The 14,970-nt window shown below is 33.2% G+C and overlaps 1 protein-coding gene across 1 annotated transcript; it reads right to left on the bottom strand.

The window, feature by feature from the left end:
* Window positions 1-562: 562 nt before the first annotated feature.
* Window positions 563-2,474, bottom strand: LOC105042642 (uncharacterized). The gene is made up of 3 exons (XM_010919925.4): window positions 2,365-2,474; window positions 2,110-2,212; window positions 563-2,018 (listed from the first exon to the last, which is right to left on the bottom strand). The coding sequence occupies exons 1-3, from the start codon at window positions 2,416-2,418 to the stop codon at window positions 1,534-1,536; spliced, it is 642 nt and encodes a 213-aa protein (XP_010918227.1). The 5' UTR covers window positions 2,419-2,474; the 3' UTR covers window positions 563-1,533.
* Window positions 2,475-14,970: the final 12,496 nt, after the last annotated feature.

The following is a 14,970-nucleotide window of genomic DNA, read 5'->3' as shown; positions in this document are numbered from 1 at the left end:
CTTGTTGGATCAGTTTCTGCCATAAAACTAACAGAGAATTTGGACTAATTAAAAAAAAATATATTATTATTTCTTCCCCCATATATTGCATTGCAATTTGCAACAAGAAACTTGCTATGTTGCATCTCTTATTTTCAGAGCCATCCATGATTTCCGAACTGGATTTATATGGGTGGGTGGTACAGATTTATGAAATTCGCTGGCTGTATCATGCCGGGAACAGTGCCGTAGAAGTCTCTGACAGGAACTTCGCTTTAGAAAGAAATTAAGAAACCTCTCTCCCCCATGCACCCTGGGTTCCATTGAATTTTATTTCGCCAAACCACTTCTCCAACTGGGATGCTTCTCTAGTTTCTATGCAGCATGGTTACTCATCGCCGCACTGTTGTCTTCAATCTGGAGAAGATTACTGGATGAACTTGTTTAAAACTCCCTCATAACATATGAAGGGTAAGGAGCAAGCAACCCTAAAACATATCCGATGGCTAAGGCTGGTGTTTTCATATAGCATATTTCTCTGGACCAACAAAAACCTGTACAAACTAACTGGTTGGTATAAACCATACCACACTGGTACCAAATCGGTATGCAGTTTTGTACCATGCTGATACTTGGTAAGCCTCACCAACTCATATCATATCTCATACTAATGCTGTAATAAGATGGTTCCAGTACGGGATCTTGTATTGAGACGGTGAACTAATGCTTATTTTTTTGTCTTCCAATCACTCTGTATCGAAAGAAGGAACAAGGAAAAGACCAGGCCAAGGCCAAAGAGAGCGTTAGCTTCCATCCTTGTGCCATGTATATATTTTTTATGTTGAGGCTAATAATTGTGACTTGGAAAAAAGTTGAAACCAGAAAAACAGTAGGAATTTGGGGTAGCATATTCGAGGCTAGAAAAGTGAAGTGGAAGTTATAACGTATAGTAGGGTGGAGAGGAGGGATTTCTAACCAAGCTCGCTGCCTCAACCACAAAGATTTGGGCACATATGCGAAAAAACAACAGAACAAATTTCAGTAACTAAAATTTGATTCCAAATCAACCATATAATTAAAATGACAAAAGGCCCCTCCTTCTTTAAACCACAAACAAAAATCTAACAATTGGTAGATAAAGAAAGGCCAAACTCAGTATCATACAGCAATATCTACAAGCAAAGAAAAATCAAAAACAAAGAAGAAAGGCTGACTTCCTGCAACAAGAGATCATAAACTCAAAAGTCCAAAGACAAAAAGCAGAAGTTGTTTTATACTTTGTTGGGAACAGAGCAACAGAACAAACTTCAATAGATTGATTGTAATTTGATGAGAACTAGAAAACTTTAATATGGTTATAGTTTCCTCTTTCTTTAAACTAGAGGAAAGAGGAGGAAAAATAAAAAGGTCAATTCAACAAACCATATCTCAGTATGAGATAGCAGCATCTATAAATGAAGCACAACGAAACTGTGAGCAATAAGAAAATTTGCTGCAGCAAGAGATCACAACGCAATAGGCCAAGGAGGAGAGACAGATCCTCTTTCTTTTAATTCACAACTTTCGCATCGACCGAGTTCCGATCCTCTTCCCAGTAGCAGCAGGCTTGTCAGGAGATGTCAAGGCAGAAGGCTTCCTCATCTCCTTGCTGCTCCTCACAGAAGATCTCAAAACACGGCTCGACGAGAAGTCGGCCGGTACTGATTTCCGCATGCTATCAACCTTCTTTGAACTCCTCCTTTTTGCGAGTTCAATGGCAATGCCTGGGTCTTGAGCAATCATATCCTCTTCAATCTCCTCTTTCTTTCTCTTAAGCTTCTCATTCCTTCGAGCCGAGTAAAGTTCATAGAACCTCCCTCTTTCAAACATGGGACTACTACTGCAAGTTATGGAAGAAGAAAACGTACTACCCAGATCATCATTGGATCCAAACTCTTCCTTGGCCCTTTCAGCCAGCGCCATCAACTCCAATGAAATCATCTGGTAGACAGGCTGGATTGGTGATTTCATGGAGGAGTATCGGGCACTTTTGAAAGTTGCTGCACCAGGGAGAGATCCACAAACATTTTAACATAAACTGCAAGATTGGTTATTGTGAGGGAGAGATATAGAAATGGATCAATCTCACACCTGGTGGAGTTTGAACAGAGGGAGTGGAGCGCGGTGGTGGCCGGCGAGGACGAAGACGCCGTGGCGACACTGCTAGCGGAGGCTTCCGATCCATAGGAGATACCTGATCATGGATCATATGTCAAGCAAAATTATTTGGGAGGGAACAAGAAAGTCGCAAAAAAGATTGGGAAATTGGGAGATGAATGGATTTCTTCCCTTTCTATTGTGAATCTTTACAATCCTGACTACAATCTAAAAGGGAGGGGTGATTACCTTCGCTTGCTTCTCTCTCTTCCTGGGGTTTCCTCGGGTGAGCTCTCCTGTCATTATCTGTGGGCTTTTATTGTTCGGGTTCTCGGAGGGGACTCAAAATTGGAAGGGATTGAAGAGAGGGAGCGTGTCCCAACGGTCGGATTTTTTTTTGAAATCTGCCGCCCGTTGTTTCCTGGTATGGGGTCCCTCGAGCGTAATTACCCAGATGGCCACCAGATGGATCTTGCCAAAGAAAAGGATTCTCGAATATTACGCCTTTTTGGGCAGAATGATCGAAATTTTATATAATAGAATATAAAAATTGACTTTCCATTAGGATTGCATGTTGCCATACATAGGCTACCATCTGTTCAATAAATATTTTTTAAGAGGAGGCTATATGTTATTTTTCTTAGATACTGATTAATAGCGGTGATATTTCACATCACCCCAATGATGTGAGTTAGATCATATGTGTTGAGACTTATTACATATCCAATTAGAACTCTATTATTTATTTATTTATTTTTATATATATTTTATATATAAAACAGGACTAAGACTTTGTATTATAATGAATTTTATTTTATGAATCAAGGTAGGAGTCAAACTCCCATTCATATGGTAGTTTATTTAAAGGAACCCTTGATGTCTCCTTAACGAGTAAAAAATTATATAATCTCCTTCGTGAGACATTTTTGTAAAATTTTGGTATTTATTTTTTATTGAATAAATTATTTTTTTTCAATTTTTTATTCTTCTATAATTATTTTTTCTTGCAATTCTCCATAAATATTTTTTTCGTTTGATATTTGTTTTAGATCTTAGATTGACATGATCGATCTACTATATATAGCATGCTTTTCTACAATGTGATCACCTTATTTGGTATTGTAAACTCTCATCTAGTGATGAAGAATTCGGTGGTAAATTTAGTGATAGTATCATTGCATTGTGCAGTGATACTATCACCATACATATCCCAAATGATAATGATATTGATAATGTGCTGAAATTATTTTGGGATCAAAATATTCTTAAATACTAAATTAGGGAGAAACGAAAAATTCTTCTCATCTCTTTTTTTTCTTTGACCTTTCATCTTCAATAGTACCTTCTATAAAAGAAAATCATGATGATTTCTTTTCTCTAATCTTTCATCTTCAATAACACCCCCTTTTATTTATCTACTAAGTATCTATTTTATTTTATTAGTAGGTTTCATTTAATAGCATGGATAATTTTTATTTATTTATTAGATGTCTATTTTATTTCTATAGACAGGTATGGTTAATTGGTGTTGATGGATCATGCTAAACCCTTCATGCTTTTTTTTTCTTTATTTTATTTTGATGGGCTAAATCATTTCTAATAGGCAATACTGATATTGATGGTTAAAATTGGCTAAACCTAGTCAAGCTTGATTATATATAATATTATCATAATATCATTTTAATAGCCTAATCAAAATAGATATCTATAATAATAATAATAACTATAATTATTATTATTACTACTACTTTATCATATTTTTGTGAGGAGTTGTGAATGAAAAATATTTAATCAAGTTGTAAAGTAATTATTACATACTAATGTATATGACTATTTATCGTATTTTATATATTATCACTATCACTACTTGGTGACATACCAAACATAGTGAAATTCTATTCTTAGTGATATTTCCGTGATATACCAAACACATTGATCATACATCATCTCAATATTTGCACATTATCTCAGTGCTCACATTACTCCGATGATCACATCACAAATAAAACTTCTATAGTCGGACTGATCATAGAAGAAATTATGATCGGACATATTTTGGAAATGTCCATCAAAAGATGGGGGGCCGTGCATGCATAAATACTAAGAAAAAAAGAATGGATAAATCTTAGAGGTATTTGAAAAGTTTAGATAAACATCACATAACCGTTTTTTTTTTTATGGATGTCTCAATATATATATGTGACGGACGATAATGATCCAACCATAATTTTTTCTATGATCGGTCCGACTATAAAAGTTTTATCTTTACATCACTGGTGATATACCAAACAGTACTTTAGAGAAGTGCCATATGTTACTATATTAAAAAGTATGTGAAGGTGAGTGAAAAAAATGAATTTAGCTATTAGCCCTGTTTTTAGATTTGTTTCTTTGTTGTTGTATTCTTAAATTTGTTTTGCATTGCTTGGGATAATGCAATGGCCAAACCTAAAATTATATTATCATTATTATTATTATTATATATTGAGAAAGGTAGAGTTAGAACTATATACTTGGCGAATGGTAGGATAAGTTTAATTTGGTTTCACTTGCAAAGGTTTAAGGCATGGGATCCACAAAATGATATAATTATCAATGATTCTTTTTGTGATAAAGAAAAGAGATAATCTCAACATTTAAATCTACGATAAGAATAGCTACAAAAATCAGTGAATAAAAGAAGAAGAGTGGAAGGAATTAGTCCTAATGAAAAGCATCACCAATATACCCAATATTCGCCAACCAATAAGCTAGCAGATTTGCTCCTTCATGTGGGAGGCTTTGAAGCAGTTGATGGAAAATCAAATGATAATACCAAGAAGGTTGAATAAAACAAGTTTTGTGGCCTTAGATACGAGACCTTGTAATAACTTTCGATATTAGTCTATTAGAATATATTTTAATATAGCATATCCATTGCAATGGGATACGTCTAACCTAGGCAATATGACTAGATGCTGCAATCCTCTTCTAACTCCAAGTTCCAAATATTGTCAATTAGGAATGCGAAGGGTCCAAAGGGAAATCTTTTATGTATTGCAGTTTTTTTCTCTCTTTTCTTTTATGCATTGGGTTGATATCTTTGATTTTGGTACCAAGAGTGGAAAATCATTAAAAATTTTTGTTTATATTTAAGACATCATTTACCAGCTATAATGGGGTATTTAGTTTTGCCTTTTCATCTCTCTCTTTCTCTCTCTCTCTCTCTCTGTGTGTGCTCATTTGGAGGGGTTTATAGAATGTTTTAAATTTAAAATATCTTTGTGATGAGATCCAATAAACTAATGATGCAACTTACCATCAATGCTAATATTTAAAAAAGTCCAAAAATTGGTTAGGTGCTCTTGTGTGATGAAAAGGTTACTACCAGTAGGGTTGGAAACAAAAGCTTCATGGCTAATTTTGGAGATGTATATAAAATATTAGATCAACTTAAATGCCCAGAAGGCTTTATTTCACACTTATCAACTCCAAATATCTTGAATAACACTATAGCATGAATTTAGTCAATTTCTATGTTGATATATAAAGCAAATCCATCGGTGACGATTTGTTATGCCTTACCCTAAATTTTTCATTGCATCACGCGTGAGAAGAAAGCTGTACAATTGAAAGCGAAAGATAAATACAAATTTAACATCAAAAAAGAAACTAGATAAGTGGTGGCTATAGAACCCATTATTTTGCTCTTTGTTCCTTCAAAAATCACTCCAACCCCTCTTATCATTGGCCTCTCATTCTCCTTCTTTCTCTCCCCTCTCTCTTTGCCCTGCAACTATGACCATGTTATCACCCTCATTGTCGCTTCCCGGCCCTCTCCCTCCTTGAGTTCGGTAAGTCCCAAACCCAGACCTTCTTCCACTACAAGAAAATGGGTTATTAGCGACAGCTATTCACCGTCGCTAATAACCAAATTCCATCGCTAATACTATTAGTGACAGAACCTCGTCGCTAAAAGTTTGTAGGAAATATGCTTGTCGCTAATTTATCATTATTAACGATGGTTTCAATACCATCGTTAATAGTTTATTTTAATTTTTTTCTTAATTTAAAATTATTAGCAACGGTATTTACCATCGTTAATAATTTTTTATTTTAATTTTTTTAATTAAAAATTATTAGCAATGGCTTTACTTATCACTAATGCTATCGTTAATAGTTTTTTATTTTTTAAAAAAATTATAATTAAATTTTTAAAATCTGTTTTAATCACAATGACAAGCAATTATATTTTTTAAAATTTATTATAAATAAAATAATAATTATTTATCACAATCATAAATATAAAATTAATTATATTATATTAAAAATATAAATTATTTAATTTTATAAATTTATATTACTTTATAAGTATTAAAATTAAATACATATCAAAAAAAAAATCATGTGAGATCCTTCTCGTCGTCCTCCTCATTAGACCTGGCAAATGGGCTGGGAAACCCGTATCCGCCTGTGGGTTGTGGGTAACAGGTTACGGGTCAAATTATTCACATTTAAATGGATGATAGAAAATACTACCCATGCCTGTCTATGGGTAAACGGGTATGCCCACGGGTCACCTGTTAGTTTTTTTTTTATTCTCTACCCTCTTTACCTGTCACGCCCCCGACCCGAGATTTTGAATCGAGGGTCATGGTAACCGCCGCATACTCATAGAAAACTCTTCCCATAAGCATGCAAGGCATCTTATCATGCTATCCTAAAACAACAGCGGAATAATTAGTTAATAATTTAAATCCAAAACATAACGATCTAAATTTCTTCTTTAATATCTTCATAAATTCAACAATGATTCATAGACCTTACACCAAATTCAATAAGACTTTCAACCTAAATTAAAAATATGGAGATTCTGCTTCTGATCACTCTTCCATTCATATCTTGTATCATCTTAATTCCTCAACATCTGTAAAAACAGTAAAATAGGAGGTAATAAGCTAGACAGTCCAGTAAGCAATGATCACTTCTCAACAGATTTCATCAGGCATTTAAGTAAATAATCATTTGTAGAAAATAAGCATATATAGTTCATCAATTCGAAATCAATTTCAATTATGCAATATGATTCATGCTAAATTCATTTCTTTTTCGAAATTCAAGTTTCTTTCCAGATTTCAATTTCTTTCGTTCTTAAATTTTTTTCGTCAACCATGAGCTATGACCATATTTTTCCTGTGGTAGGGTCATAACACCGCGTATCTTCTTGCGGTGAGCTGTGAATCATCTGGCAGCAAAGTCTTTTGGAACCACTGGTCTCTCTGACGGTTTGTCACTGGTCTCTCTGGCAACGTAAACCCTTAGGACAAATCAATTGCCAACGTATATGCCCCCATTGGCAGGGTCCTTTATATAGTCAGGTTGTCAATTCATAATATTTCTTATATCATAATTCTTCATAAATCATATTTCATATTCTAATTTCGATAATAAAATATATAATCATGTAGTATCGAAATCAATCAATATAATGCATCATGGAATCAATATGTTCAATCATGCTTCATCATAACATTTCAAATAAGATATTTTCATAACAAAATATCATTCATCCAATTCATGCATCGTTTCACAAATCATGTCAGAAAAATACATTATAATTTATCGATAAATCTAGAAAAAGTGAAACATTACTTATCTCAAACGCATTCCAATAAATCCACATAATTCTATAAATTTTCTTCCAAAAATTTTATTCGTAGATCATATCGTGATATCCCATGATCAAACATCCACAATCCTATACAGAATCAATTTCAATAATTAGAAAGAATACGAATACCATATTTCAACGGTTTAGATTGGGTCCGATCATCTAATTTTATCTAATCAAAATCTAATTAGGACCTAAACGATCCAAAGTTTGACTATCAGATCAAATCGGATTCGAAGTGATAGGACTGAAGTTTCTTCATCGATTTCATAAAATCAAGTAGAGAGAGACAATTAGAGGAGAGAGAATTCATGAGGTACAATTCGAATTAATCAGATGACACAATTCAACATTACAATTGGTCCAATATCTCGAGTGATGAAATCAACATGATTAAATCAAGTCATGGCTAGATCAGGATCATGGATGATCAAATCTAAAGATTCATGGTTTGATCAAGATGGGTGCCAGTACGCTGTTTGACAATCATGGATCAGGGTTCTTCATTAGAATCAGATCAAGACTATTAAAAAAAATTTCTTCATTCACTAACCTTTTTAGAGAGAGAATCAATCAAGAGAGAGAATATTTTAGAGAGAAAAAATTTTAGAGAGAGAAAATTTTAGAGAGAGAAAATACATCTTGAATTCTTCAAACAATATGATTCAACAAATTCGATCGATCAGATCAAATCATGTTAAGATTATCATGTGGACAATTCAATAAAATTATGAGAAATAAAATCTAAAAATATCTGATCTGATCAAAGTGGATATCAGTGTACCGTCCGACGATCACAGATCAAAAATTCATCACGAGAATCATTTAAATTCATCATCATTCTTCTCAAAATTTTAGAAATCTTAGGAGAGAGAAATAATCTAGAGAGAGAATTTTAGAGAGAGAAAGTAGAGAGAGAAAGTCCAATTCTAGAGAGAGAAAATACTAGTTCAGGTTGAAGAGAGAGAGGGAAGAGAGAGAAACTTTCTTTCTCATATTTTATTATTTATATCATTATTTATTAATTAATTTATTTTATTTTTCTTTCTTCTTTTCTTTCTTTCTTCTTTTTTTTTTCTTTTTCTTCACGGAAGAGAGAGGAGAGAAAATCCTATTTATTATTATTATATTATTATTATATTATTTTTCTTTTTCTTTTTCCCTTTTTTTTCTTTTTTTCTTTTCTTTTTCTTTTTCTTTTCTTTCTTTTTCTTTTCTTTTTCTTTTCTTTTCCTTCTTCTTCTTTTCTTTTTTTTCTTTTTCTTTTCCTTCCTTCTTCCCGTGGGTTCCTTTGGGCCGAAACAGGGGACCGTGAGGTCTCCTCATTGGAGTTCCGACCGACGGCACAGCCGGCGTGGGGCGGCCATCGATAGGAGGGGGTGACTCGACGACGAGAGGAGGGCCAAACCGGTGGTCGGCGGTGACCACCGGCGTCGGAAAAATCGAAGAAAAATGGGCAAAAACAGAGGTTCTTCCGCAACAAAATCCTACGACTTCGGTCGCCGGTGAGCGTGCACACCGGCATGGGAAGGAAAGGAGAGAAGAGAGGAAGGGGAGGAGGCTTACCTCCGATGCCGGCGAGGCTTTTCCGGCGAGCAATTGGACGGACACAGTGACGGGTCTCCGTGAGAATTTTCCGACGATTGCCGTCGTTTTGCCCCGAATTTCTCGATGAGAGGGAGAGAGGAGGGTTCTCCTCCTTAAATAGGGCTGAAGGGAGCTCTTTCCGACTCCGATTGGGAGCCGGCGAGAGGAGGAAGAAGACTCCCTTCGGGAGTCTTCTCCCCTATTTTCTTTTTTTTTTTTTTTTCATTTTGGGCTTTGGTGGGCTGGGATTCTTACATGGGCTGGGCCATCACATTCTTTCCCTCTAAAATAAATTTCGTCCTCAAAATTTTTCTTACTTGAGTCTTTATAGTTTCTTACTTGAATCTCATCCACAAATATTTTAATATTCTAATTCTTAATGTAAATTCATTCTTAAATCATTTCATAAGAAAAAAGTCGGTACATCAAATATCTATCTGAAACAGAACCATTCATTTTTTTATTTATCAAGATCAACATTTCAAAAATTTTCAATATTTCAAGATTTCGAAATTATGATCTCATTTCCTGTAAAAATTAATGTTCAATATCTCACAACTCAAATTAAAATCAAATCTATCTCTTGTGAATAGAAGAAGGTCAATGTCTCTATTCTTGCATAAGAACTTCATTCATCATTATTCATTTATTTATTTATATATATATTTTTAAAATATTAACCACTCTTAATTTCAACCCATCATAAGATAGGAAAAACATACTTATGTGAATCATTTGATGATATCCCAATCAATCAAAATTCAAAAATATTTTCTTTTATTCGTACTTTCAAAGATTGAAAATTTATCATTTCAATCTCATTCTCGAACTTTTGATATTTCAATTCTCGATACAACTTCATCATTAAGTCATTTCATAAAGATCAATATCACCATTGTTGATTGAATCAATATCACTATTTCTAGTCATCAAAATTTTCTTACTCAAACCCTCAAACTCTTAAATATTCTAATTCTTAAAGCAAATTTTATCATTAAGTCATTCCATAATAAGAATCAATTACTCAAAAATTGATCTAAATCAAAACTATATTTTTCTTATAATCAAAATCAATATCTCTATTCTAAGTAAGTATATCAATTTTCTTTATCTAAACATTAACAACTCTTAATTAATCGATTCATTATCAAATTAAATTATAAATAACTCTAATTTATCTTTTGTAGAATAATCGTCAATATCAATAGATAACCTCAATCTTTTCCATTTAGTCAGAGAAATAATAATGATCAAAAGAGTCCAAACTTCAAATTTTATTATACCCTGAAGATAAATATTTGAGTATAATAATCTAAGATCGAAATCATTATTTGATAAACAATCTCAAATTCTTACTAATAAACAGAGAATTATAAAATTTAATTTTAGGATATTCTAAATCTAAAATCAAAAATCAAAGGTCCACTCATCCTAGAATTAGGATGCTAATTATTTTTGTAGCATAATAGGTGGAAGCATCACTTTTAAAAATCACATTAGGATATCTAAAATAATTCAAAATTTTTAAAATATTATTCTTTCTAATATCAATAAATTTCTTGTATCAAACCATATCATCTATCATAATTCTTTAACTCAAAGGGTCAACATTCCTAACTTACTAAAAGTAATCCAGATTACCATGCTTCCGCTGCGCACTCTGATCTACCAATCAAAATTTTTTAGATTCACCAAAAAAAAGTTTGATCAAATAATTTCTTTATCTTATCAATAGAAAAGATCTAAAATTTCAAATTTCAATTGAAGTCAAAGATTAACTTTCCATTCTCATTCATACCTTTACTGGTATACAATAATCTTGATTAACTCTTGAGTCCAATATCATATTTAAAGCCATCATATAGATTTACTATAATCAATATGAATCAAATCTTAATTCTCATATCAATTTAATTCGATAATTTTCAAACCAAAAATCCTTATAAGTCAAATCAATAAAAAGAAATCTTTCAATGCTCCACCAAATTTGGATATAATCTGAATATATAAGAACTTCAAATTATTATTTTTTTTTTCTAAAATTTTTATAATCAAAATCTTTAATATCTATCATGTATCTTTTCACAAAATCATACAAGCCTCAAAAATCAAATCTTCATTTAATAATAGATTCAATTAGGGACCTCGTTAACAAAAGCAAAGGAACTCCATATCAATTCCTAAATCCAAAATTTCTAAATTGTAAATGGATCTGAAATAAATATAAATCCACATACCAAGTTCACTTTCGATAAATATTCCAATTAAGCATCATAAAAAAAACTTTCTTAGCCCATTCTGGAATAATATTTTATTATCAAATCTTTATCTTGCCAATAATAGTCAACTTCTCAACTAAAAGTAATATCATAGTATTATTTTCACATCGAATTTGAACTTACGATTCACTTGAATAACCAATGATCAAATTAATAACCATAATGCACAATAAAATTTTATGTCAATCCTTTTGTGATTACTTTCGATCCAAATCTAACTAATCATATCATGATCAATAGATCATCCATCATATTTCAAATTCTATATGTTATAATCTCTTGTGATCCTTTCATACATAATCACAATGTTTAATCAAAATTTTTAAATATTTCTCCCACTACAATCATCAAAGATCTACACTATAATGTCCCTAGTGTATATCCACTCATACCCATTCTATATCTGATTCTATGTTTCATAATTCATCCACTTATGCTCTGATACCATTTTAATTGTCACGCCCCCGACTCGAGATTTTGAATCGAGGGTCATGGCAACCGCCGCATACTCATAGAAAACTCTTCCCATAAGCATGCAAGGCATCTTATCATGCTATCTTAAAACAACAGCGGAATAATTAGTTAATAATTTAAATCCAAAACATAACGATCTAAATTTCTTCTTTAATATCTTAATAAATTCAACAATAATTCATAAGCCTTACACCAAAGTCAATAAGACTTTCAACCTAAATTAAAAGTATGGAGATTCTGCTTCTGATCACTCTTCCATTCATATCTTGTATCATCTTAATTTCTCAACATCTCTAAAAACAGTAAAATAGGAGGTAATGAGCTAGACAGCCCAGTAAGCAATGATCACTTCTCAACAGATTTCATCAGGCATTTAAGTAAATAATCATTTATAGAAAATAAGTATATATAGTTCATCAATTCGAAATCAATTTCAATTATGCAACATGATTCATGCCAAATTCATTTCTTTTTCGAAAATTCAAGTTTCTTTCCAGATTTCAATTTCTTTCGTTCTTAAATTCTTTTCGTCAACCATGAGCTATGACCATATTTTCCCTGTGGCAGGGTCATAACACCGCGTATCTTCTTGCGGTGAGCTGCGAATCATCTGGCAGCAAAGTCCTTCGGAACCACTGGTCTCTCTGGTGGTTTGTCGCTGGTCTCTCTGACGACGTAAACCCTCAGGACAAATCAATTGCCAACGTATATGCCCCCATTGGCAGGGTCCTTTATATAGTCAGATTGTCAATTCATAATGTTTCTTATATCATAATTCTTCATAAATCATATTTCATATTCTAATTTTGATAATAAAACATATAATCATGTAGTATCGAAATCAATCAATATAATGCATTATGGAATCAATATGTTCAATCATGCTTCATCATAACATTTCAAATAAGATATTTTCATAACAAAATACCATTCATCCAATTCATGCATCGTTTCACAAATTATGTCAGAAAAATATATTATAATTTGCCGATAAATCTAGAAAAAGTGAAACATTACTTACCTCAAACGCATTCCAATAAATCCACATAATTTTATAAATTTTCTTCCAAAAATTCTGTTCGTAGATCATATCGTGATATCCCATGATCAAATATCCACAATCCTATACAAAATCAATTTCAATAATTAGAAAGAATACGAATACCATATTTCAACGGTTTAGATTGGGTCCGATCATCTAATTTTATCTAATCAAAATCTAATTAGGACCTAAACGATCCAAAGTTTGACTATCAGATCAAATCAGATTCGAAGTGATAGGACCGAGGTTTCATCATCGATTTCATAAAATCAAGTAGAGAGAGACAATTAGAGGAGAGAGAATTCATGAGGTACAATTCAAATTAATCAGATGACACAATCCAACATTACGATTGATCCAATATCTCGAGTGATGAAATCAACATGATCAAATCAAATCATGACTAGATCGGGATCATGGATGATCAAATCTAAAGATTCATGATCTGATCAAGGTGGGTGCCAGTACGCTGTCTGACAACCATGGATCAGGGTTCTTCATTAGAATCAGATCAAGACTATTAAAAAAAATTTCTTCATTCACTAACTTTTTTAGAGAGAGAATCAATCAAGAGAGAGAATATTTTAGAGAGAGAAAATTTTAGAGAGAAAAAATTCATCTTGAATTCTTCAGACAATATAATTCAACAAATTCGATCGATCAGATCAAATCATGTTAAGATTATCATGTGGACAATTCAATAAAATTATGAGAAATAAAATCTAAAAATACCTGATCTGATCAAAGTGGATGTCGGTGTACCGTCCGACGATCACAGATCAAAAATTCATCACGAGAATCATTTAAATTCATCATCATTCTTCTCAAAATTTTAGAAATCTTAGGAGAGAGAAATAATCTAGAGGGAGGATTCTAGAGAGAGAAAGTAGATAGAGAAAGTCCAATTCTAGAGAGAGAAAATACTAATTCAGACTGAAGAGAGAGAGGAAAGAGAGAGAAACTCTCTTTCTCATATTTTATTATTTATATCATTATTTATTAATTTATTTATTTTATTTTTCTTTCTTCTTTTTTTTTCTTTTTCTTCACGAAAGAGAGAGGAGAGAAAATCGTATTTATGATTATTATATTATTATTATATTATTTTTCTTCTTCTTTCTTTTTTTCTTTTCTTTTTCTTTTTCTTTTCCTTCTTTTTCTTTTCTTTTTCTTTTTTTTTTCCTTCTTCTTCTTTTCTTTTTTTTTCTTTTTCTTTTCCTTCCTTCTTCCCGTGGGTTCCTTTGGGCCGAAACAGGTCCCCTCGTTGGAGTTCCGACCGACGGTGCAGCCGGCGTGGGGCGGCCATCGACAGGAGGGGGGCGACTCGACGACGAGAGGAGGGCCAAACCGGTGGTCGGCGGTGACCACCGGCGTCGGAAAAATCGAAGAAAAAGGGGCAAAAATAGAGGTTCTTTCGCAACAAAATCCGACGACTCCGGTCGTCGGCGAGCATGCACACCGGCATGGGAAGGAAAGGGGAGAAGAGAGTAAGGGGAGGAGGCTTACCTCCGACGCCGGTGAGGCTTTTTCGGTGAGCAATTGGACGGACACAGTGATGGGTCTCCGTGAGGATTTTTCGGCGATTGCCGCCGTTTTGCCCTGGGATTTCTCGATGAGAGGGAGAGAGGAGGGTTCTCCTCCTTAAATAGGGCCGGAGGGAGCTCTTTCCGACTCCGATTGGGAGCCGACGAGAGGAGGAAGAAGACTCCTGTTTTTTTTTTTTTTTTTTTCGTTTTGGGCTTTGATGGGCTGGGATTCTTACATGGGCTGGGCCATCACATTACCCTCAAAAAATTAAAAAAAAGAGAGTAAAAGCCAAGGTC

The sequence above is a fragment of the Elaeis guineensis genome, chromosome 4 (assembly GCF_000442705.2).
Source record: "Elaeis guineensis isolate ETL-2024a chromosome 4, EG11, whole genome shotgun sequence".
NCBI lineage: Eukaryota > Viridiplantae > Streptophyta > Magnoliopsida > Arecales > Arecaceae > Elaeis > Elaeis guineensis.
Note: the sequence above shows the minus strand (reverse complement) of the source record. Positions and strands in the feature narration are given on the sequence as shown.

Bases quoted from the DNA above. Each gene is read 5' to 3' on its own strand.
- LOC105042642 (XM_010919925.4), bottom strand. From the start codon at position 2,418: ATGACAGGAGAGCTCACCCGAGGAAACCCCAGGAAGAGAGAGAAGCAA. The intron at 2,213-2,364 runs GTAATCACCCCT...ATCCATGATCAG, and splicing joins AGAGAGAGAAGCAAGCGAAG to GTATCTCCTATGGATCGGAA. The intron at 2,019-2,109 runs GTGTGAGATTGA...TCCCTGGTGCAG, and splicing joins CTCTGTTCAAACTCCACCAG to CAACTTTCAAAAGTGCCCGA.